Consider the following 23,761-nt stretch of genomic DNA (forward strand, 5'->3'; position numbering starts at 1 on the left):
ATTGGGAATTGAACCCAGGCTCCCACACATGCAAGGCAAGTACTCTACACACTGAGCTACATGACTAGCTCTTTTATTTTGTGACAGGGTTTCCATAACTTACCTAGGTTGACCCCAAATTTAATAATCCTTCTGCCTTAGCCAACCTAAAAACTGAAATTATAAACATGTGCCACTGCACTTGATCATTATTTATCTTTTTATGTGATTTCCCTGCTACCCTGTGACCAACTTGAGGGTAAGTACAAGTTTATTTTGTATAGGTGCTCAGTGAATATTTTTCCCTTTTAATGGATGGACACATGGGAATACATGGCTTTATTCCCTGAAAGTGTAGACAATTCCCTGAAAGTGTAGAGAGTTCCTGGAGCTCTGATTCCTTTAAATTCAGGATGCTGGTGTCCAACTCAGGGTAGCTAGAGGGTACCAATCATGATGTCTTTTCTCTGTCCTTATTTCTTACCCTGTAAGAATCCTCAAAAAATAGTTTTTCCAAAGGTGTGCATCAGCCAATATCACTTTTAAATTTGAGAATTGGTTCCTAGTAACTAACTAGTATTTATTTTTGATAGCAGCCCTCAAAGTAATAATTGGTCTGTATTTATAATGTCCAACTTCTTAATCTTCGGTCAAATATACACATTTAAAAACTGCACTGTTATTGGAAAAGGTTATTCAAGGACAGATTTCTGTGCATTCTTTCCCGGTTTCACCCAGCAACCAGATTCCCTTTATCTTTGACATTTGATTATTTCAGCAACTGCAGATATGTTCCTTCTAGCAGATGTTGGTTTCATAATGAATGCAATTCATTTTCTTACTTTAGAAAACTGTCAGGCAGTAGGGTTGCATTTTCTTTTTTTTACCAGGCTGACCCCAGGAGCTTGCACGTAATTTCTTTTCGGGGTAAAACCAGTTATCTGCCATGAAAAGCAGAGAGATGCCTTTCTAGGGTTCCCTGTAATTCCCAGGGTTCAGTTTTTCCCAAATGGCAGACGTCAATGATTTTACCTGGAAACAAATATGAATTATCCTATCTTAAGAAATGTTAATTATTGCTCTTCAGAAATGAGTTTAGAAGTAAAAGTCTGTGAAAGTAAATACTATTTTACCATGTTTGAATAATAACCATCTTGCCCCATTTTTCTTTACTCCCATAAAATTTATTTTAAAAAATAGCTTTCTTATGAAAATCTTCAAACATATGCAAAAGTAGACAAAATGGTATAATGTAGACAAAATAGAATAATGAGCCCCCATATGTAGGTAACCCAGTTTCAATAGTTCCCAACACACACTCAATCTTGTTTCATCTGTACTCACCCTACTGATGAGTCCCAGTCCTTATCTTAGTAGCCAGTGTTTAGGGATCATTGAGTAACTAGGCTCTTAGATAAGCCAGAGTTCCAAAGAAGTGGTTTATGCCAAATTCCCCTCTACTTTGAAAAAAATATTTCAATGAAAACCCAGTCTAATCAAGGTAGAGGGTGATTTTAATCCTATTAGAAAAATAACTATTCACACCCTCCTTGAACTTTGGAGTTTCTTCCCTGGAACAGCCTTTGGTAAATAGAAATAAGGGAACACTTGATTGGACTGGGACATCTTTAGCTGTGGTCCTTCAAAGAGAAGTCTCTGGTCAGGCTCAAGAAAAGGGGGATGTTTCTTATTTTTCCCCTCAAGGAAAAGGGACTATTCATCTGATTTACAGAATAAGATTGTACAGATTTACCATGTTCTAGCAGTATTGGAACTGCTAGAGTATGATTAAGTCTGCACAACCCCAATAACAGCAGGGGTTTTTTAAATGTGTATATTTGACCAAAGATTAAAAAGTTGGACATTATAAAAAAAAAAAAAAAAAAAGTTGGACATTATAAATACAGACCAGCTACTACTTTGAAGGCTGCTATCGAAAATAGCATCCAAAAATAAATGGTAGCCAGGCATTGTGGTGCACGCCTGTAATCCCAGCAGCTCAGGAGGTTAAGGCAGGAGGATCACAAGTTCAAAGCCAGCCTCAGAAACTTAGTGAGTCCCTAAGCAACTTAATGAGACCCAGTCTCAAAATAAAAAGTAAAAAGGCCTCAGGACGTAGCTTAGTGGTTGAATACCCGGGGTTCAATCCCCAGTACCAAAAATAAATAAATGCTATTTAGCCACTGGGAACTAGTCCTCAAATTCAAAAGTGATGGTGGTGATGCACACCTTTAGGAAAACTGGGGGTTTTTTTTAGTTGTACATGGACACAATAGCTTATTTATTTATTTTTATATGGTGCTATCAATCGAACCCAATGCTTCACACGTGCTAGGCAAGCACTCTATCCCCTGAGCCACAACCCCAGGCCCTAGAAAAACTGTTTTTGAGGACTCTTACAGGGTAAAAAATAAGGACAGAGAAATGACATCATGAATAGTAGCCTCTAGGTACCTTATGGATATCAGCATCCTGAATTTTAAGGAATTGGAGCTCAAGGAATTGTCTACCCCTTTAGACAGTAAGCTCATGTTACTATATGTCCATCAATTAAAAAGAAAAACCACTGAGTACCTACACAAGATGAAATGGCCCTTCCCCTCAAAGTTTGAAGAAGTTTTCAATTTACTATAACAAGAACAACCATAAGAAGGGAACCCTTCTCCAAGAATGATGTCCTAAATGGAATACTGCCTATGCTAAGTCCAAAATTATCAGGCTAATGTACACCAGTCCCCCATTTACCAAGAGGAAGTTCCCCAAAAAGGCTTTTTGCTGACATGATAAACTTTTAAAAATGTGAAAAAATAGATTGTGTTTATTAATTATATATGTTATTTAAAATCAGATATAAATAATGTGTAAACTTAGAAACACTGCCCCAGTCTACCTATACTTCAGGAAGCAATTTTTATCTAAGTCTTTCATGAATCTTGACAACAGTTCTTTTGAATATTATCAGGGTCAATTTTGATTCACTGGAAAGTTTTTGTCTTAGTCTCTTCAAGGTGCTATAACAAAATTCCTTAGACTAGGTGAGTTATAAACAACAAATTTATTATAATCTAGAGTCTAAGTTCAAAATCAAGGAGCCAGCAGATTCAGTTCAGATGAAGGACCATTCCTCACAGGATGGTGCCTATTATGTGTCTTATATGGTGAAGGGATAAAAAAGCTCCTTGGAACCACTTTTTGAAAGGACACCAATCCCATTAATCATCTCCCAAAAGGCCCTACTTTTGATATTACCACTTTGGGGATTAGGTTGTAACATATGAATTCTTGGGACATAAACATTCAGGCACTGACAGTTTTCTAGGGAATCCCATCTTTGCTTTCAACTCTTGATTGAGACTTACTACCTTTGTCACCAAAAATTTCATGCTTCTCCAAATTGTAGGCAAAACCACAAATTTGTTTTATTTATCAATTGGACAGTTGTTTTCATAATCCTGTATATACCTAAGCTTCATAGCCTGTCTACTTTATTGCTTTTCATAGTGACTTTGAAAAGGCTTGTTTACTAAGTGGGTATTAATTTTATCTCCCTTCTTAAATCAAACTTGCATTGGTTGATGCTACTTTACAACTTATATGTCATTCCCAACAGCAGTTCACAATTCAAAATAAAATAACCTCTAGGTTATTTATTAGTATGTGTATTCCCTAGAGTACCAATATGAGATAGATTGTGGGGAAGAATCTCACCTCCTACACAAACTGCTACCTAATTTAAGAGGTTGACTGTTTATCTACTTCTTTAACTTTGCTGGCCCTCAAGGCAATAAGGACCTTCTCATTGGTGAGCCAGTTTAAACTCCAGTGCTTCTGTGTCTCTGTCTCTGCAGATCAGATCTCATCCCCAGTTTGGTGATCTGTGCCAGAGGACTACCGCTGCTTCCTGCTGTCCCAGCTGGACACTGGGAAACTATATCGCCATTCTGAACAACAGATCATCCTGTCAAAAAATTGTTGAGCGAGATGTTTCTCATACCTTGAAGCTGCTTCGGACCTGTGCCAAACACTACCAAAATGGCACACTGGGGCCAGATTGCTGGGACATGGCAGCCAGAAGAAAGGATCAGCTCAAGTGCACCAACGTGCCACGCAAATGTACCAAGTACAATGCCGTGTACCAGATACTCCATTACTTGGTGGACAAAGACTTCATAACCCCAAAGACGGCTGACTATGCCATGCCAGCTTTAAAGTACAGCATGCTCTTCTCTCCCACAGAGAAAGGGGAGAGCATGATGAACATTTACCTAGACAACTTTGAAAACTGGAACTCTTCCGATGGTGTGACTACCATCACCGGGATTGAGTTTGGGATCAAACACAGTTTGTTTCAAGATTATCTTCTCATGGATACTGTGTATCCTGCCATAGCCATTGTGATTGTCCTTTTAGTCATGTGTGTCTACACCAAGTCCATGTTTATCACTCTGATGACAATGTTTGCAATAATTAGTTCCTTGATTGTCTCCTATTTTCTCTATCGTATAGTATTTAACTTTGAATTTTTTCCTTTTATGAACCTCACTGCACTCATTATTTTGGTTGGAATTGGAGCAGACGATGCTTTTGTCCTGTGTGATGTTTGGAACTACACCAAATTTGACAAGCCCCATGCAGAGACTTCAGAAACAGTAAGCATCACCTTGCAACATGCTGCCCTCTCCATGTTCGTCACCAGTTTTACCACTGCCGCAGCCTTTTATGCTAACTACGTTAGCAACATTACAGCCATCAGATGCTTCGGGGTTTATGCGGGGACAGCTATATTGGTGAATTATGTTTTGATGGTCACGTGGCTGCCAGCTGTCGTCGTACTGCATGAACGATACCTCCTCAATATATTTAGTTGCTTCCGGAAGCCCCAGCAGCAAATATATGGTAACAAAAGCTGCTGGACAGTGGCTTGCCAGAAGTGCCACAAAGTACTTTTTGTCATTTCAGAAGCATCTCGGATATTTTTTGAAAAAGTATTACCATGCATCGTCATCAAGTTTCGCTACCTTTGGCTCTTCTGGTTCCTAGCCTTAACTGTAGGTGGGGCCTACATTGTGTGTATAAATCCAAAGATGAAGCTGCCCTCGTTAGAGTTATCTGAGTTCCAAGTGTTCAGGTCATCTCATCCTTTTGAGCGTTATGATGCTGAGTACAAAAAGCTTTTTATGTTTGAGCGTGTTCACCATGGAGAGGAGCTCCACATGCCTATCACAGTTATCTGGGGCGTGTCTCCAGAAGACAATGGCAATCCGTTAAATCCCAAGAGTAAAGGGAAGTTGACACTAGACAGCAGTTTTAACATTGCTAGCCCAGCTTCCCAGGCCTGGATTTTGCACTTCTGTCAAAAACTGAGAAACCAGACATTCTTCTACCAGACCGATGAACAGGACTTCACCAGCTGCTTCATTGAGACATTCAAACAGTGGATGGAAAACCAGGACTGTGATGAGCCTGCCCTGTACCCATGCTGCAGCCACTGGAGCTTCCCCTATAAGCAAGAGATTTTTGAACTGTGCATTAAAAGAGCTATCATGGAGCTAGAGAGGAGTACAGGGTACCATTTGGATAGTAAAACCCCAGGGCCAAGGTTTGATATCAATGATACTATCAGGGCAGTAGTGCTAGAGTTCCAAAGTACCTACCTCTTCACACTGGCTTATGAGAAGATGCATCAGTTTTATAAAGAGGTGGACTCGTGGATTTCCAATGAGCTGAGTTCTGCACCTGAGGGCCTCAGCAATGGTTGGTTTGTCAGCAATCTGGAGTTCTATGACCTCCAAGATAGCCTCTCTGATGGCACTCTCATTGCCATGGGACTCTCTGTCGCTGTTGCATTCAGTGTGATGCTGCTGACAACTTGGAACATCATCATAAGTCTTTATGCCATCATTTCAATAGCCGGAACCATATTTGTCACTGTTGGTTCTCTTGTCCTGCTGGGCTGGGAGCTCAACGTTTTAGAGTCTGTCACCATTTCGGTTGCAGTTGGCTTGTCTGTTGACTTTGCTGTCCATTATGGGGTCGCATACCGCTTGGCTCCAGATCCCGACAGAGAAGGCAAGGTGATTTTCTCTCTGAGTCGCATGGGTTCTGCCATTGCCATGGCCGCTCTGACCACCTTCGTGGCCGGGGCCATGATGATGCCCTCCACGGTCCTGGCTTACACCCAGCTGGGCACCTTCATGATGCTCATTATGTGTATCAGCTGGGCTTTTGCCACCTTCTTTTTCCAGTGTATGTGTCGGTGCCTTGGACCACAGGGTACCTGTGGTCAGATTCCTTTACCTAAAAAACTACAGTGCAGTGCCTTTTCCCATGCCTTGTCTACAAGTCCTGGTGACAAGGGACAAAGCAAAACACATACCATGAATGCTTATCATTTAGACCCCAGGGGCCAAAAATCTGAACTGGAGCATGAGTTTTATGAATTAGAACCTCTGGCATCCCACAGCTGTACTGCCTCGGAGAAGGCTACTTTTGAAGAGACACACATCTGCTCTGAATTTTTCAACAGCCAAACAAAGAATTTAGGGATGCCTGTGCATACAGCCTACAACAGTGAACTCAACAAAAGCACCAAAAGCGAAACTTGCTCCTCCTTGTTACAGCCCTCTCTTGAAAGGCACACTATGTGTCACCTCTTCTCTCTGAATCAGAGATGTAGCTGCCCAAATGCCTACAAACACTTGAAATATGGCCCACACTCTTGCCAGCAGATGACTGACTCTCTATGTCACCAGTGTGCTCAAACTGCTAGCAGCTTTGTGCAGATCCAAAATGGCGTGGCACCTCTGAAGGCTGCACACCACACTGCCGAGGGCTTCGTGCATCCCATCCCGCATATCCATCACTGTCCTTGTCTGCAGAGCAGAGGGAAGCCCCCTGGAATGCAGAATTCCCTGCCTCAGAATTTTCTCCTCCACCCAGTACAGCACATTCAGGCCCAAGAAAAAATTGGTAAGACCAGTGCACACAATCTCCAGAGCATAGAAGAGCATCTCCCAAGAATGGCAGATCCATCATCGTTTGTCTGCAGAGGCACTGGATCTCTACTACAAGTGTGTTGTGATCCTGAGAATAACCAAAGGGGACTCTGTAAACACGGAGACATGGAGAATATTGAAGGCAGCGGAGGGACTGAAACCAAGGTTTCTCAGTTACCAAATCAGACTGACCAAGCAGAGAGGAAAGTGGAGCTGAGCTTGTTGCAGACGGATGTCATTGTTAACTCAGAACTTTTAAATCAGAGTGAACCAAAATTTATATTTAACCATTTAATGGGGGAGGCTGGTTATAGGTCCTGCCCAAATAATCCACAAAGTTGTGGCAGAATTGTAAGAGTGAAGTGCAATTCTGTGGACTGTCAGATGCCAAACCTTGAAGCCAATGTGCCTGCTGTATTAACACACTCAGAACTTTCTGGTGAAAGTTTGTTAATAAAAACACTATAATAAATATAGTATTAAATTCAGAATCAGTGCCTCAATCATTCTTTTGAGATGGGAATAAAATCCAACAATTTAGGAAGGGAATACAAAAACAGAAACTGGCAAGGTTCACCTCGTTAAAAATTACAGAATATTTTTACATTTCATTTGAACAGCGAACAAACACAAAAAAAACCTAGTGTGATAGATTATTGGATTCATTCATTATTGGACTTTTTGTTTCAAAAAGTATAGTTTTTTTACATTTATACCCACCTAGGAAAATAATTGTCTTTCTACCCTTCAACACTAGTGAATTAAAGATTTCTAGTGTGAATTACTTAGATGTTTTTCACTCTCTCAGGCAGTCCTATTTATTCTGGTATATTTGGTTGTGGTAATAAAAACTTTTGATTACTCAATATTCACACTAGGATTTACCTTCATGTTAGTAGAGCCACTTCAGTTGGGATCCAGGAATTACACAACATTAAATTTTACATTTTTGTAATCTTAGCAACTCAGAAGACAGGCAGGAGGATTGCAAGTTCAAGGCCATCCTGGGCAACTTAGTGAGACCCTATCTCAAAATAAAGTTTTTTTTTAAAAATGTGCATGGTGGTAGGGATATATAGTTCAGTGGTTTTTTGTATTTTTGGTGAGACTTTATTTAAAAACTAATTTCCAAGCACCTTAAGGATGCATTCCACTTGTTTGCCTGTGTAGACCATACATGAAGCCAATGTCTCATTGATATCCAAACTGGTATCTTTCCCACATTAGCCAAGAGGTATAATTCTGTTTGGGGTTTTTTTTTTTTGTATTTGTTTTAAGGAGTTATACATGACAGTAGAATGCATTTTGATACATCAAATACAATGAAGTATAATTTCTCATTCTACTGATTGTGCATGATGTGGTTAACCCAGGAGTCATGAGCACCATCTTGTCTCAGACCCAGTTATGTTAGTGCCACAGAAGGAAGAGCATGGATGAAAAAACATAATCACCTAAAACAGTATTGTACTGTGCAGGATAAATTTATGAGAACGATGGGCCCAGGTCAGATGTGTGCTTGCCTCTTGAAGCACTCAGAGTGAGAGATCCTGTATGAAACTTTGCTTCCATCTTGGCCCCCAAAGGACCATGTTCAGAAGGCTCTTCTTCCACATTAAGCTCCATCTCAAGATGGGTTAGACTGCACTGTGCAGCTAACACCTGGAAATGCTAAGCCTTCAGACAGCATCTTAAATGACACTGTGCATCTTGCTTTAGATCTGTCCACAGTAATTGAGCTGTTGGAGCATGCTTTTTGTGCAGTACTTCAGGTGACTTGGCCTCCATCACAGCATGTCATCTGATACTGCTTGCATTCCAGCTCCTTACAGGGAGAGCCCACTATATTCTGCTTCCTCCTGGGATTCTACCTCCAGTTTGGTCCTCAGAAGAATTTGGAGAGAATCTTTCTAAGTGTTTTTCAAAGTTATATTAATTATTTAGAAAATAACTATTCTTTGAAAAGTTTTCCAAATTAAACCTGCATATTATTCCCAGGCCTGAAAAAAAATGCTATAAAGAGCTGGAAGGGAACTTATGGGTCGGCAACTGGGGCCCACCTCCACCAAACTGCATTTCTATTAAGTAATTTTCCAGCTGGTGCTTGCCTCCTTCAGTGATAAGTATCTCACTACGTGTCTAGCGTGGTTGATCCAAAATCTGTTGTTTTTCTACCAGTTGATCCCCATTCTGTTCTCTGAAGTGAAAGCAAACATCTCTGATCTTTCTGCCACATGCTGTCTCTTTGGATACTTGAAAACAGTAATCACATCCTCCCAGCAGCATCCCCAGTACACTCAATTGTTCTTCCAGTTGCTGGGCTTTAGGCAATTAGAACACGGATGGAACAATTATGGTTTTCTTTGGATAAATTTGTCAAATTCCTTATGCAAGTGTAGTACCCAAAACAGATTCTGATAGCACACAATGAGGAAGACCAGCCCTCAGGAAACTGGATAGTACTTCTGTTAATTCACTTAGAGATGGAAATAACTTTGGGCTCAAATTTTACAGCTAGTTCGCTTGGAGCTTACAGGGGACTAAATGCACTTGGTCACTCTCTTATACTCCTGCTAAGCTGCTGCTTTAAACCAGTTTTTACACTGAAGTTCAGGAGCTTATGTCTGTTCCCATTGAGTTCAATTCTGTTAAATAAGGAAAAGTGGGCAGAAGGGAACAATTGAAAATAGGACTCCCAATACCCAACTCTAATTTTGTTTTCCTTACAAAATGTGTAATCAAGTTGGCTAGTAGAAATGGAGTGATCCAAAAGCACATTTTTTTTGTTGTTGTTCAGCAGAAAGACAGACTGAATTCAAGGGCAAATAGGAGATACAATTTCTTTATAGATAGTCTAACCTAAAAGACTTTCATGTGAGTGAAGTGTCATTAGATTTAGAAAATAGAAAGTGGAGTGAAAGAAGGCAGAGGGACATCCTCTGTGCTCTCCTAGGGCCTCCATTGGGCCTTGCTGCTATTTTCTACCCAGTCTGCACTGGACCCAGGGCCTCCAGGGGCCTTTCGTCCTCCCTAGATCTGCTTAATTACCCTGAACCTTGAATGTGGCAATGAACCCTTTTTACATTTATTTCATCTGTGGACTTTGGATTTGAACTATGGTTTTGTTTTTTTTTTATACAGGGATTTTTTTTTTTTTTAATTTTTTAAGAATTCTTTTGCTGGGTCTAGAAAGCTTCTTAAATTTTTTCTTCTTTTTAAATTCCTCATTACTGGACAACAAAGGATCACTATTTCTAGTTCTGATTTATAAAGAAGTTTCATCCATTATCCTTTTCTATATGATTTGTAAAGCAGAGAAGAGGATAAATTACACATTGTGAAATATTTGTTAGGTAGGAAGGTACCTGATGATGGAAAGGGCTTGCATACTGCTTATTTCTAACACAAGATACATCTTTGAGGTTTGAGTCCGTGTTACCAAATTTGTTCCCAACCTCTTCCCTGCAAGGTCCCTTTTAAAATCCTATTTTTGGTTGAGAAGTGAACCAGACCAAAGCAAGAAGTTTCTCACAGGGATAAGCTGTGTTGTGTGAAATAATTATACAGCTTCATCTGTGTGTATTCATTTCTTGTGTATAATTGCTGTAAGGTGCGCACAACTTCCTAAAACAACGTCCTTTAAAGGTATGCAAAGCAGTTATTAAATCTCATTACAATAATCTATGCCCCAGCCTCAATCACTCTTAATTGTAAGTCTTGGGCAAGGGGTGATGTGGAGAGTAGTTTTACCAACGTGATCTACAGGAAATTAGGAAGTTTTCAGAATTCCCATTGTCTCACATGGAAACCCTCTTTCTATCAGCAGTTAGAAGAGTTTCTGAATGAAATATGAGGAAAGAGTGACTTTGAAAACAGCTGTATCTTTTCACTTTAATGAGGAGAGTCATTTTAGAAGGAAAAGAGATTTGTATTTAAAAAAAGAAACAGACTCATTTGAGTTTTTTCATAAGGTTCAGACACAGCAAAAAGTAGTAATCTGAGGAAATCATGAGATATTTGTTTTTAATGCAAAAGGAGATATCATGTCTAAATATTTAGTGTGTCTTTCCAAAATGTTTGCTGGTAAATTTAATTTTAGTTCCAATTGTACTTTTTTAATATTTATTTCTTTAGTTGTAGTTGGACCCAATACCTTAATTTAATTTATTTATTTTTATGTGGTCCTGAGGATTGAACCCAGGGCCCCACACGTGCGAGGCGAGTGCTCTACCACTGAGCCATAACCCCAGCCTCTCCAACTGTTTTTACACTGTTTTTTGTTAACAAATTTCATTAATGTTTAGTTTTATACACTAATTGTTTCCTCATTAAATATATAGAAAATTGTTTTAATTTAACTGCCATAATGGTTTTTGTTTGGTTTTTGGTTTGGGTGTGGGGGTTGTTTGTTTTTTGTTTTGTTTTGTTTTGCTACTAGGGATTGAACCCAGAGGCGCTTCCTCAGCCCTTTCTTTAATTTTTTTTTTTTTTAATTTTGAAACAGGTCTCACTAAGTTGCTAGGTTAGCCTCGAACTTGTGATCCTTGTGCCTCAACCTCCCAAGTGCCCAGCTATAATTTTCTATTTTGAAATTTCAAAAGGCATTTCTTTTTCCATTAGCTTTATAAACCAAAGGGTATACACACCTGAGATCAACTCACTGAGCAACAAGGATCAGCAGGGTTTTCCCATCTGCTCCCCTAAGCCATCAGTTTGAACATGAAGTTGACAGTACCAGTGCTGGCTAGAATGCATTAGAGCATGAGGGACATCTCTTGGCATAAGTGTGCTTTCCTGAGCTTCAGGGGAGGGGGCTGTGAGTGCTGTTACAGGTCTTAGGAGGGGCATGGAATAAAGCAATGACATATTGCATCCCATAGTCATCATCCAAGAGAGGGCTCTCCCTAGCCTGGACGTTCTTCATGTGTTCTATTGTAGCTAACCTTAAGAGCCATGTGCTGTTTTTGAAGTAAGAAGCTTAGTCAGTAGCCTGACTTGCAGAGTGCATGTCTCTTTGGGGGGAATTTAAACCAACATTCAAAATACCAATCAATACCTCCTCTTCTTACCTCAGACCCCTAATGTGATACATTTCTTGATTTTGTGACTAACGTAGTGAAACAGATCAACTGGGAGAGCTAAACATAGACATTTGCTCTCTCCTCTCTTTTTGTTTTCAGATAACTTTCTATAATGTACGCCTTCCTAAAACTGAAGGGCAAATTATCTTTAGCAAAAAGTATTTTTCTTTGAAACTCAATAAGGTCTTATAAGAGCTGGTTTTAATTTGAGACAAAGGGACAATAAAATTTCCTCAACTTCTATCCGCTAATTGGACATTTTTGTTTGTTTTTGTTTTTTGTTTTGGAATGCTGGGGATCAAATTCAGGCCCTTGTGCTGATTGGGCATTTTCGATCAATGAATTGAGCTTTAGTTTTCTACCGTTTAAAGGAGATAGGATTTGCCAAGTAAACCAATAATCTAAACAAGATTACGAAAAGCCTACTTAGCCTAAGAAAACAAACCTCTAGAATTAAAAAAAAAAAACTACAATGTCACTCTTTTTGCAATGCAATATAGTCATTAAATGTCCTTGACACAGGTCCGATAGGATTATCTCCAGGCAAAACCTTACCATATGTTTTATGTATTAAGTAAGAATGATAAAATAGCATCTATTTGTAAATAGTCTTAATGTGGTATTTCCTGGATGCTTCCCTCTCATACTCACTCCATTATTCTACCTTGGAAACTCTCTAGGGTAACTTTCTATTTCTTTATATTTTGGCACAAATCAAGTGCTAAATTCACTGTATTCCTAAGGGATAGGGTGAGTAAAGCTACAAACTTTACCCTCCTCCAAAATCTCTTTTTACAAAAAGATCTAAGGACAGGTTTTAGAGAGCAAGCAAATCTCAGACCATATACTCACTGAGACTGAAGTTCACCTATTTGTTCTTTGCTAGAGCTCTGTCTCTTCTCTGTATTTATTTTATTAGTTGTATATGTTATTAGTTGTATATATCACAGGGGAATGGATACATATTGAATAATCTTGAACTGTTAAATAATTCTATCACAGATCCCAACCTGAATTTTTTTTGCCCTACCCTGAGAAGGACCCTGAGCTCTGGTTGGTAGATAGGAATTTCCTTCAATGAGTGTCTTTGCTGCCAGTCATGACAAATTACACAACACTTTGGTAAATATCTGCATGTCAACATTGGAGAGGAAGCAAAGGTTAGAAAAGCCAACTTCAAGACAAAATCCAATCCTTCCTTCCCGTAAATCCACGTGATTCAGAAAACACATTTAGGCACAGATTCTTCCCTAAACACAAAAACTGACTTCTCTCATCAAGATGGTAGGAGAATTCATCTTCAGCCCCCTCTGAGATGGAGAGAAGGCTTTTATATTCTTTGAATACTAGTGTCATAGTCAGGCCTTGGGAGAATCAGGCCAGAGTCTGTTATTATTTTTTTAAGAAGTTTATTTCAGTCACCCTAAATGAACAATAGATAACCCCACTTCCTCCAACTTCACAGCGCCATTAGGGTAGGAGGAGAGGAGCTTTGTATGTCTTTATACCAGGGTTCACCGCCAGCACCTATTGCCATGTTATAGTCATCTTATTCATCTGCCTCCTTCACTAGGCCAGCTATAGAGAGCAGGCACACTCTTCAGCACTCTGCTGTGTTGAAATGACAAAACTTGATTGAGAGTCCACTGCTTTCAAGGCCCAAGGGCAGGGCCACTGATGACCAAGAGCCTCTGCTTTCAACAAGGCTATTACCCTGAAAAAGCAAAATCCGTTCCCTCTGAGAAGGGATTTATAAAGCAAGCAACTGCAGACGGTTAAAAAATAATAATAAAGAGGGAGTGGGGAAGATGTGGCCTGCAGGTTGGCACATACCTGCAGTCTCACCTACCGGGAAGGCTTAGGCAGGAAGATGGCTTGAGCCCAGGCGTTTAAGGCCAGGCTGGGCCATGTACAAGGCCTTGTCTCTAAATACTGAATAAGTAAGGAAAATGTGAAAGCTAGGATTTAAATAGTATTCAGCATTTTATAATTATACCTGTATACAGCAGCTACAGGATCTTAAAGGCATGGGGGGTTTGGAGACCTCGGTGGGGACCACTTTCTAAGTACTTTACTTCTTCATCTATAAACTTAAGTTGATGACACCTACTTCACAGAATTGTGGGGACAGAAAGAGACGAGGTATGTTAACGCTGCCACTGTGGATACTGTGGTCCCAATTAAGCTCATCCTGTTGTTCTATTTTACCCGTCATGAGAGCACATCCTATCAGAATTTGAGCAGGCCATCCTCTGTTAGCTGCCTCACCATCACACATATACTATCTAAATATCTAAATATTGTATGTATCACTATATAAATGTGTGTATATATGTATTTTTGGTGTACATACTGACTGCGAGTTCTTCAATATTAAACACTTTATCCTTCAATATTAAACACTTTATTCCACTCCAGTCTGTCTCACTGTGTTTTGTCTTTCCCTTAGCACAGCTGGGAATCGAACCTGGGGCCCTTCACATACTACCCAAGCTTTCTACCACTGAATGACCCCCAGCCCAACTCTGTGTTGGTGACTGAATAAGACAAGGCCCTACCTTCCAAGAGTCCAGAGTAGTAAAGAGATTATCAAAGAAAAAAAAAAACCAAAAAGCAAATGACTGCATGGAAGAAAAAAACAACATGGCCAACCATAAAACAAAGGATTAATACCTCTATCATTAAAATCTAGAAAAGGAAACCAATAGAAAAATGGACAAAAATGACAAACACTCTACTACTAGATGATTCATCATTTTAGCTTATCAGATTGGCTAGTGTTTTGAAATGATTGTCAGTATTCAGCTTTGAGAGAATGGCAGAGGCACTGTTGGGATGAGAGAAAATCAATAAAATATTTTGAAAGGGCGGTTTCAGACAACATTGTCAATGTGCATAGTCTATGAGGAGGAATCCCATTTCTTGGCATCTTTCCTCCAGAAATGACAGTATGATTGTGCTAAACATATATGTGGGGATGAATTTATGAATTTGAAATAAATGATGTACACTGATAGAGTCCTGGTGAAATAAAACTATAGAGTATTTCGTAGCCCTTAAAAAAGAAGCATGTATAAGCTAACCTGTAAGATAGCTATTATGTATTGTTAAATGAAAAATGAGGTGCAAATAAAATATTTAGAGCAATATACACAAAAACTTTTAGAAAGACTACCTCTGGGGAGTAGGGTGGGATATGGTATTAATTGCTAATGCAGAAGCAATTTCACATTATTTTATCTTTTTCAATGTGCTTGAAAAACAAGTGACTTTAACTTTCCTTTTTGTGTTTTCAATATTTTTAAATAAAAAATATGTTGAGCTGGGTGATATGGTGATATACATCTGAGTTCCCAGTTACTCAGGAGGCCAAGGCAGGAGGATCATTTGAGCTCAGAAGTTCAAGGCCAACCTGGACAACACAGCAAGACCCTATCTCAAAAACAAAAAATACACACACACACACACATACTTATATTATAAGTTGCTGTTGTTACATGCCCAAACACCATAGATCAGTATAAGTTTTATAATTGAAGAACAAACAAAATGTCATAGGAAAATAGAACAAGAGAAGGGGAGGAAGGACCCTGAGTATTTACTGTCTACTCACATAGGCCCTCTGTATCTGTGACCCACTAATGCCTCGACAAACCTGAAGTCAGTAATAGTGGCCCTATTTTATAAATGTGCAAACTGAAGATTAAAAATTGGTAACTTTCCTAAGGCCATACAGCGATGTAGTGGCAGAGCTAGAGTTAACCCAGGTTTGTCCAGCAGGTTCCCAGTCCAGGTATCGTAGGTGGCGTCCAGAGCAGAGGCTGCAGTCCAGGCAGAGGCAACTACAAGCTAAGAGCAGAGAACGGGACTATTGCTAACAGCTAAAGTTGTTAAAACTTTTCATATGTAAGACAAGAAGACTATAAAAATAAAATGAGAGTTTTCAAGCACCAAAATCCTAATCTTTTTTTTTTTCTCCCTACAGATTCCCTCATATGCTCTAAAACTAAGGGCTTGAACAGGGCTCCAGCACTATTGTCACACAGTTATTAAGGGAAAGGGGAATTATGTGTGTGGTAGACCGTGATCACTCACAGGCATGCCTGCATGGTTCCTCTGTGTCGTGAATCTACTTACTTAACCATCCTAGCATCCCAACACTGATTCCCAGCCTCGTCTGCCACAAGGCTGCAGACCAATAACTTACTTTCTATCAGTCAGATGGACCCATGTCAGACTTTGGTTGGAAAGTGACAAAACGAATAGAGATCAGGGCATTCGTTTGCAAACACAGGTGATCTGGGAGGTCACTTTGACACCCTTCCCAGGGCCATTCTTCAGTGTGGTGCTGGGAGTCATTCCTGGAAGCTTGGGTGCCTCTAACCCTTGCGACATGCCAGTAAGTTTCCTAATATTTCTAAAATTCTTTCCCACTGAAAACCAGCTAGAGTGGATGTTTCCTAAAGTTTTAAATGCTGACAGAAAGCCATTGTGTCTTCTAGTAATTTATAAACATTCTAAATAATCTAGCAATGATGTCTAGATCTTAAAGCCTTTGAAACACCCACTTCCCCAGCAAAATGCCAACTGTGGAAACAGCTCAGCTGAAATGCATAATTGATGGATGGAGGTGGGGGCCTAATTCCTCCTGTGACTGCCCTATGAGACCTGCCCGTCTGATAAGAAAGAATGTGAGCCAAGGGGAGGGAAGATGGAAGGATGAGAAGACATGTTTAAAGCTTTGATTTCTTCAGAGAATATGATCTGTTAATGGAAGAGCCTCGGAGTAACAAACGGAGACAGAAGTTTGGCTGCAGTTCACACAGCCTTTGGTACTTGCCCTACTCTCTTTGTCCACATTAATAAGGGAGGTGGATTTGGAGGCCTAACATACAAAGAAGGCTCTAGTCATGCAGGTTGCTGTGCCGTAGGGGAGTCATTCCTTAAGGAAAAACTCTGAGATAGATTCCCATCAGCACAGAACAATTCAGAAGAGCAAGGCCTGTCTGCTGAGGGGTTAGTGTTGGGCTGGCCTGGGGAAGTCGGGATTAACCCACTGAGGTTATGCAAGGCCAGTCTCATGGGTTCATGATTTCCCAAATCTGTGTCTTTAGAGTTAAAGGCAGAATTTTTTTTTCCTTCTGTAGTGAGCAAAGCTTAATTAAAGCAAAATCAAGACTAAGAGACCAATTGAAAGTTGTGGGGCAAGGAGTTTTACTATCCATCAGGGAACTCCCAACCATTAATCTAGACTCTGGGGGATGAGGTTGCATGTAGAGAAATGGGGTAAATCTTTCAATCTAACAAGATGTGCCCTGACTCTGTGCTGTATTTAGAAGCAAAGGTTCTGCGACTGCCTGTTAGCAGTGGGCTGGCCAGGGAGGCATGCACTGGGCTGGCCGGGGAGGTCTGTTGTTTGTGGGCAGACCCTACATTGCACAGGTCTTGGACCTTGGCCCCAGCCCTGCACACCAATGCCTGGCCAGATCTGCCCAATGTCAGCCAACAGCGTCAGCTTCTTGTCTGGCTTAGCTGCAGGTTCTCATCAAGTGCAGAGGTTCAGGGTCCATGGCAGAAGAAAAGCTTCCAGTCTTCTATGGAAAGCCAAGGAGCTTTCTGTCCGTTCCTGACGGAGGAGCCACAGGGCAACAATGTCTGTCCCCAGGCAGACCTGGCTCTCCTTGCTTCCTCCCTGCACGCTGGTGCTTCTCGAGGCTGCCTCTCCCCTTAGTGCTCACCAGCTGACTGCCCTGTAACATCCACCCCCACCCCCTGGGAAAAAGCCCCGCTAGGAAGCCGTTGCCTGGAGTCTGGCAGGAAATGCGCACTGGTGTGAGGGACAGAATGGGCAGCTTTTCCTCATCTGCCAGGAGGGAACAGAATGAGAGGGGTAAACAGGAGGCTGTCCCAGCCCTGGGAATTCCTGGATGAGGTATTTCTTTTAAACTGGAAGGAAGGGATATCCTGACATTGATCAGAAAGAGAGTTTTTTGCTAGGAACCCATCTAGACCCACAATAGGGCTGGAACGCAGGCTTTGTCTTGTGAACCCATGGCCAGGACACTCTGGAGTGAGGACCCAGATCTCCACTAGGACAGGTTTCAAGGACAAAGCAGAGGAAAGTAGAGGTTCTGGGAGCACTGGCTCAGAAGCAAATCCAGACCCACTTCTCACCAGCGAGGGCTGAGGCTGGCCTGTTACCTCTCTGAGGTCATGCAAGGCCCATCTTATGGGACTCACAGGGCTCACCTCTTGGGATGTTGGTGATAACACGTGCACAGTCCTCCGTCCTCACATCACATTTGGGCCCCCGGTGGACATATTATAGGGAACTACACAGGATGGAGCTGCCTGGTCCTTCTGAGGTCATAGCTTCCCTGTGAGGGTGGGACAAGGAATGGGATGCCACCTGTCCCAAAGAGCTCAGTTTTCTGACACTGGCCCCTCTTCTATAGAACCCCTGGAGGTCTGGTTCTAATAATGGCCACTTGATGTCCCACCATCCCTACAGGTGATCAGGTCAGGAGAGCACCTGGGTGGAGCTGGGAACACCAGTTGGGTGTCTGGCCTACATCACTAGCTCCTGTTAGACACTGTAGGATGCCCCCAAATCCATATGCCTCTGGGAACCATCTGAGGACGCAGTGCCTGTCACAGGGCCCTGAATGAGGAGGCGGGCATCTCTCCATTAGTCTAGGCAACAGAGCAGAGCTGGACACTTAACATCTCAAATGGACGTCCAGGTCTGATGGCCACCAGCCTTCTGTGCCTACTGAGCATAGCAAATCTGATATGTTCGAATGAAGATGTGATTTTTAATTTTAACTTGTTTCAATCTACGTGGCCACTGCTTTGGATGGTCCAGCATAGGCTGCAGGGGGTTCTCAAACTTTTGTGAATAAAGGGGCACCCAAGGAGTTTATGGAAAAGTTGACTCTGAGATCTGGTTGCAGGAGGGGCAGGGAGAGGCTCCGTCGTCATGAGCAGTTGAGACTCTGATTTAGGGGCCCTCTGGCCATCCTCTCCCTCCTTCTCCTTTCTCCTTCCCAAGTTCAGCCTTCTCTTCTTCCTGTCTTATTTTTTTCTCTCTGACATTCCCACCCCCCCCCCATTCTTCTCTCTGTATATCAATTTTATTGAATGGATGGACAGCGCTGGAGGACTGTCACACAAAGCTGAGGTGGGAAGGAGAGACCAGGGCATGTCATCCTGGGAGGGACAGTCAGACGGACTGCAAACATGGACTTAGTGCTCAATTCTTTGAGCCTCAGTATCTGAAAATGAGTATAGCAACTTTATTTTTTTTAAAAAATGGTGAAGATGAAACAAATAAGCTCCTCTCTGCACCCCTCAATCCCTCACCGTCCAGGGAACCAGTTCCTAGACCCTAAAACCAAGCCACACTGTTGCATTTCTGTACCTAGGAACCCAGATCCTCTGCCCACCATCCTCTTTTGCCTCCTTGTAAACTCTACCTCAATTTGTCCTTCTTCATCCTAGAATTCCAACCTTTTGGGGTTTTCCTAAGAAAGTGCTTGGCTGATAAGCTGAGGTTTGGGCTGGGAAGAGTCGTGAGTCAGACTTTGTCCAGGAGATTGGGGTGGGGCTCATGGGAGCCTGAAATACCTCAGGACATACAGCATCTCAGATACATAACGTAAGTTACATCAAGAAAATGGACCCTCAGAACCCACCAACAGCTAACTGGTGCTCCAGGACATCGAAAGTGGCCACCGTCTCAGAAGCTGTTTGTGGGGTCAGTCCTGGCCTGGTAGGAACAGAAATTCATGAAGTCCATGAAGTCCCCAGATCCACATTCCCAAAGTGAGAGAATCACTTTAATCTCAGCATCCTGCCGGCCCCAGGGACACTGTAGCAGGCTGCTGGTTCCCGTCTGCCAAGCTCGTCCCCATAAATTATAGGCTTCTTAGTTTTCTCAGACTGATCTGATTACCCCGGTAGGTCTCAGGTTCAAATAATGTTGTCCACCTTTCTTGGAAACTGGATATTGGGCTATTCTGTGTCCAAAGTACAATTATTCCCTGATGTTGGGAAGGAGCCAGGGATTGGGGGGGTGGGGTGTCTGCAGGCCTCATCTCTTTCTTATAAGCTCCATTGTTGCCAGGAATCAGTGCTGAGGGGCTGTGGGTCAAAGGAAACCATGGATTCTGCAGGGAGAGGCAGCCTGCAGACTCCTACTATCAGGACAAAAGTAGAGGCCAGTGTGAGGCCTCTGTGCTCCCCATCAGCTCTGAGGTCTTCTGTGGAGAAAGATGGGGCGACTCTCTAGGCTGGATACCCAGGGACCCAGCCTGGACTGCAGAACAAGTGCTGTCCTACTGCCTGGCCTCGGCCACCAAAGCCCAATTATAACTTGAATGATGTTCATAGAACAGAATCCAGCTCTATTTTGAGTACAATAGGAAGATTATTGGTGTGAAGAATTGGGCTTGTTAGAGGCTCCCTAATGACTGGAACCAAGAAAACATCGCTCTCTTAATCTCTGTCCCTCTCTCAGGGTGACAAGATTTCTTAATTCTGTGTCAACTTCTCTATCTCCATCTCTCTCTGGGTTGGCTTCCCCTGCTCAGTTTGAACATGGCCTATTTGGGCTGCTCCAAATTGGCTCCCTCAACCCAGTGCTCATGTCCCCCAGCTCCAGTAGTGAACTGCCCCAGTGTCTCAGAGACCCGGTTGCAAAACTGAAGAGTGGCCCAGCCTGGTCTCTGAGTGAGTCCTCCTGGGTCAGATCTCACCAGGATGAAGTTCAGTCATGGTGGCCAGCCGCAAAGGAGCTGAACTAACACAGGGCTCCCCGGCTTCTCACTGGGCAGGACCCCAGGGGTACGGCTGGAGGAGGGCTGGGAAGGCACCTCCAAAAAACATCTGTCACAGCAAGCTCCTGACAACCCTTTCAGCTCTAAAACCACCTAGAGCCTACCTACAATTACCTGTCGGCACACCAGCCAAGCCTGCACAGGGCTGGGGGTAAGATCAACAGAGCAAGGCGCTGGTTTCAGCCCATCCTTACAGCAGCAGGAAGCTGTCTTGCCCTGGCCTGTTGCTCCTTACTCCCCCCAGGCCCCAATTAAAGAGTGGATTCCACCAAGGGTAACAAGAGACCCACCCTGCACAGAGAGCAGGGCCTGACTCTGGTGCCAGCAGCAGGCATTTCCCCAACCCACCAGCCCCAAGCGCTTCCTCCTGGAGCACCATTTCATCCGGGTTGATGGACCTGGCCCATCTAATGTGCCCCTAATCCCCTTAAACCACTTTTGTTTCATCTCCTCTTGCTAATCCAATCCCAACAACTGAGCTTCCCCAAGCCAATTCCCTGGCCTGTCACCTTGACCTGGCGGGGATTGGTCTCAGGACTTGCGAGTAGCTGGGGCTGGCCTGCTGGCTGACTGCCCCCAACCCCCAGTACTGCTCCCATTCCAGCTTCCCACGGAGGCAGCTGCTCCTGCCCATCCTCCACTGCTGGTGCACATCCCAGAGGCCCCTGAAGCTCACAAAGGCAGGAAGGCAGGACGGGGGGTCCCCAGGGGCACGGTGGTGTGCAGACCCAGAGTCACAGTGGCAGCTGGGCTGGAGAGATCAGGCTGGTTCCCCACATGTAACCCTGAGCCTAAGGTGTCCATCCTCTCATTTTGCAGGGATTAGGTCCCAGCCCCGCAGCCTGAAATGGTTGCATCCTCCAGGTGGGGGCTTCCCCCTCTGACAGGTTAGAATTGGGGCTTGATATGAAAAGCAGCTGGAGCTCCAGGCGTTCACACTTGCTCAGATTTCACACTGTTGTGATTTAGGATTAGCAGGAAGGAGAGGCAGATCAGATGTTGCTGTCATTAGAGGCTTTTCTCTCCTGGGACCAGCCCTCAGCCCTGCCCTTTCCTCCTCCCCCAGCAGAGCCTTCCTGCTCCTCTCCTCTCTCCTATCTGGGACGGGCCCATCCTTCCTTAGGAAGCTCCAGGCAGCCTCTGCTGGTTTGTGATTCAGCCTGCAGGATGTACCTTTCTGAATTTTGATAGTCCAGAGCTCCTGGTCTCTCCACCAGGTGAGCTCTGGGCTGTGCAATGGAGAGACTGTGTTGTGCTGGTGACAAGCAACAGGCACTTGGGTTGATTGGGGGTGGGAGCACTGAATAAAGCAGGTATTGGGGCATTTTGAAATGCATTCTATCCACTAATCACCTCGTTCAGTCATGCATATACACATGCAACCATGGGAACAGTGCTTTGTGCAACCCACAGGGGACACAGCAATAAGTGAGGCCCTATCTTAGTGCTCAGAGTTCAGTGAGAAGGTAATGGAGTGATCACAAGAGGATGAGAGGGCGAAGATGATGATGTATGCAGGGCAGTTCCAGATGTAGCCCAGTGCCACCCTGTTTAAAGTGTGGCCCACGGACCAGTGGCAGCAGAAGCAGGGTCATCCAGGTGCTTCTTTAAAATGCAGAATCTTGGGTGCCCACTTCTTCCCACAAAAATCAACCCCAAGCGCTTCCTCCTGGAATTCCCACGATTCATAGACACCATCTTGTTGGGCAAGCATAAGCCTTGTGGGCTGATTCTCCTTGGCTGGGGAGCTTGGAGACACATTCCTATCTCCCTCATAGGCCCCAATTTCAATGGTCAGGATGTGCCCTTGGCATCATGGAATCTAGAAGTTCTAGTATGATTCCAATATTCAGCTAAGGAGAGAACTTAGAGAAAAAAGAACCCTCTGGGGGAGATGACACCCAAGCTCACCAGCTCACGCTTGCACATTCTCTACTCCTCACATATGTCAAATAAGTGTAATCAGAAACACCCAGAGAATGGAAGCAAGTGGCAGGTGGTATCCACACATGTGACAAAGCCCCCAAAGAAAGGCAGTGCCCCTGTGGGTTGAGGGTGATCAGGAGAGAGGTCAGGTCAGGTGAGATTGGCCTTGAAGGAAAGATCAAGGACCAGAGGGAGGTGGAACAGCATGAGCAAAGAGCTAGCTTTGGAAGCTGGGAAGCTGGGGGCTGGAATAACTGCTCCTTCCATGCTCCATGGGAGAGGAGTGAAAGTCTCTGGGGTCAATGCCTTGAGACCTGGCCTGGAGCCAATGGAGCAGTGGAATTATGGGCAGGGCCAAGTCTGAGGTAGAGGCTATGGGCTCATTTCTCTGTCCCCAGACAGGGTAGGTTAGAAGTTTCCTTTCTACAGCCAAGATGTTTCTCTGATTGGGAGAAATATCCCTGGATCAGACTTACATTTCTGGGGCTGACAATGGTGTCTGTGTTTGTTTCCTTGTCAGGACTGGGTGGAGGTTATTGGAAGTGAATCACTCAGAGCACATCTTCCTTTGACTGCTCCAGCCAGTTCACTCCTGCTCTTAGGCCTGGGTGGGCACACGTGCTCAGAACACAACCCAATCCACCTGTGGCCCTGGGGAATGAGTGAGCCCCAGCATGGGACAGTTGTCCAAAAAACCCAAGAGGCCAACGGGGTCTGATTGCCTCTTTTCCTGTCATTCCCTTGCACATTTTAATGCATCCTTGGGGATGGAAGGAAGGCTATTTTTAAGCTTCCCATGCTAGTAGCCCTTCTTTCCTGGAAGGAAATGGCTCAACCTATTGTGGAAAGTGAAAGTCAACAGCAGCATCCTCCAGGCCTTTCGGCTCAGGCATCCCTCAGGATTTTCCCTCCTTAATCTTCTGGTGCCTGTGGATTCTAGTAC

General features: G+C 43.2%; 1 protein-coding gene across 15 annotated transcripts in view; it reads left to right on the forward strand.

Annotated features, from left to right (window-relative positions):
* Nucleotides 1-7,465, forward strand: part of Disp1 (dispatched RND transporter family member 1) — a 204,151-nt gene extending 196,686 nt beyond the window's left edge. For all 15 annotated transcript variants that reach the window (XM_078022872.1, XM_078022874.1, XM_013359216.4 and 12 more), the window contains one exon: nt 3,828-7,465. In XM_078022872.1, the coding sequence (XP_077878998.1) occupies nt 3,828-7,442 (3,615 nt within the window). In that variant the 3' untranslated portion in view covers nt 7,443-7,465. The remainder of the gene's footprint in view (nt 1-3,827) is intronic.
* Nucleotides 7,466-23,761: the final 16,296 nt, after the last annotated feature.

The sequence above is a fragment of the Ictidomys tridecemlineatus genome, chromosome 10 (assembly GCF_052094955.1).
Source record: "Ictidomys tridecemlineatus isolate mIctTri1 chromosome 10, mIctTri1.hap1, whole genome shotgun sequence".
Lineage (NCBI taxonomy): Eukaryota > Metazoa > Chordata > Mammalia > Rodentia > Sciuridae > Ictidomys > Ictidomys tridecemlineatus.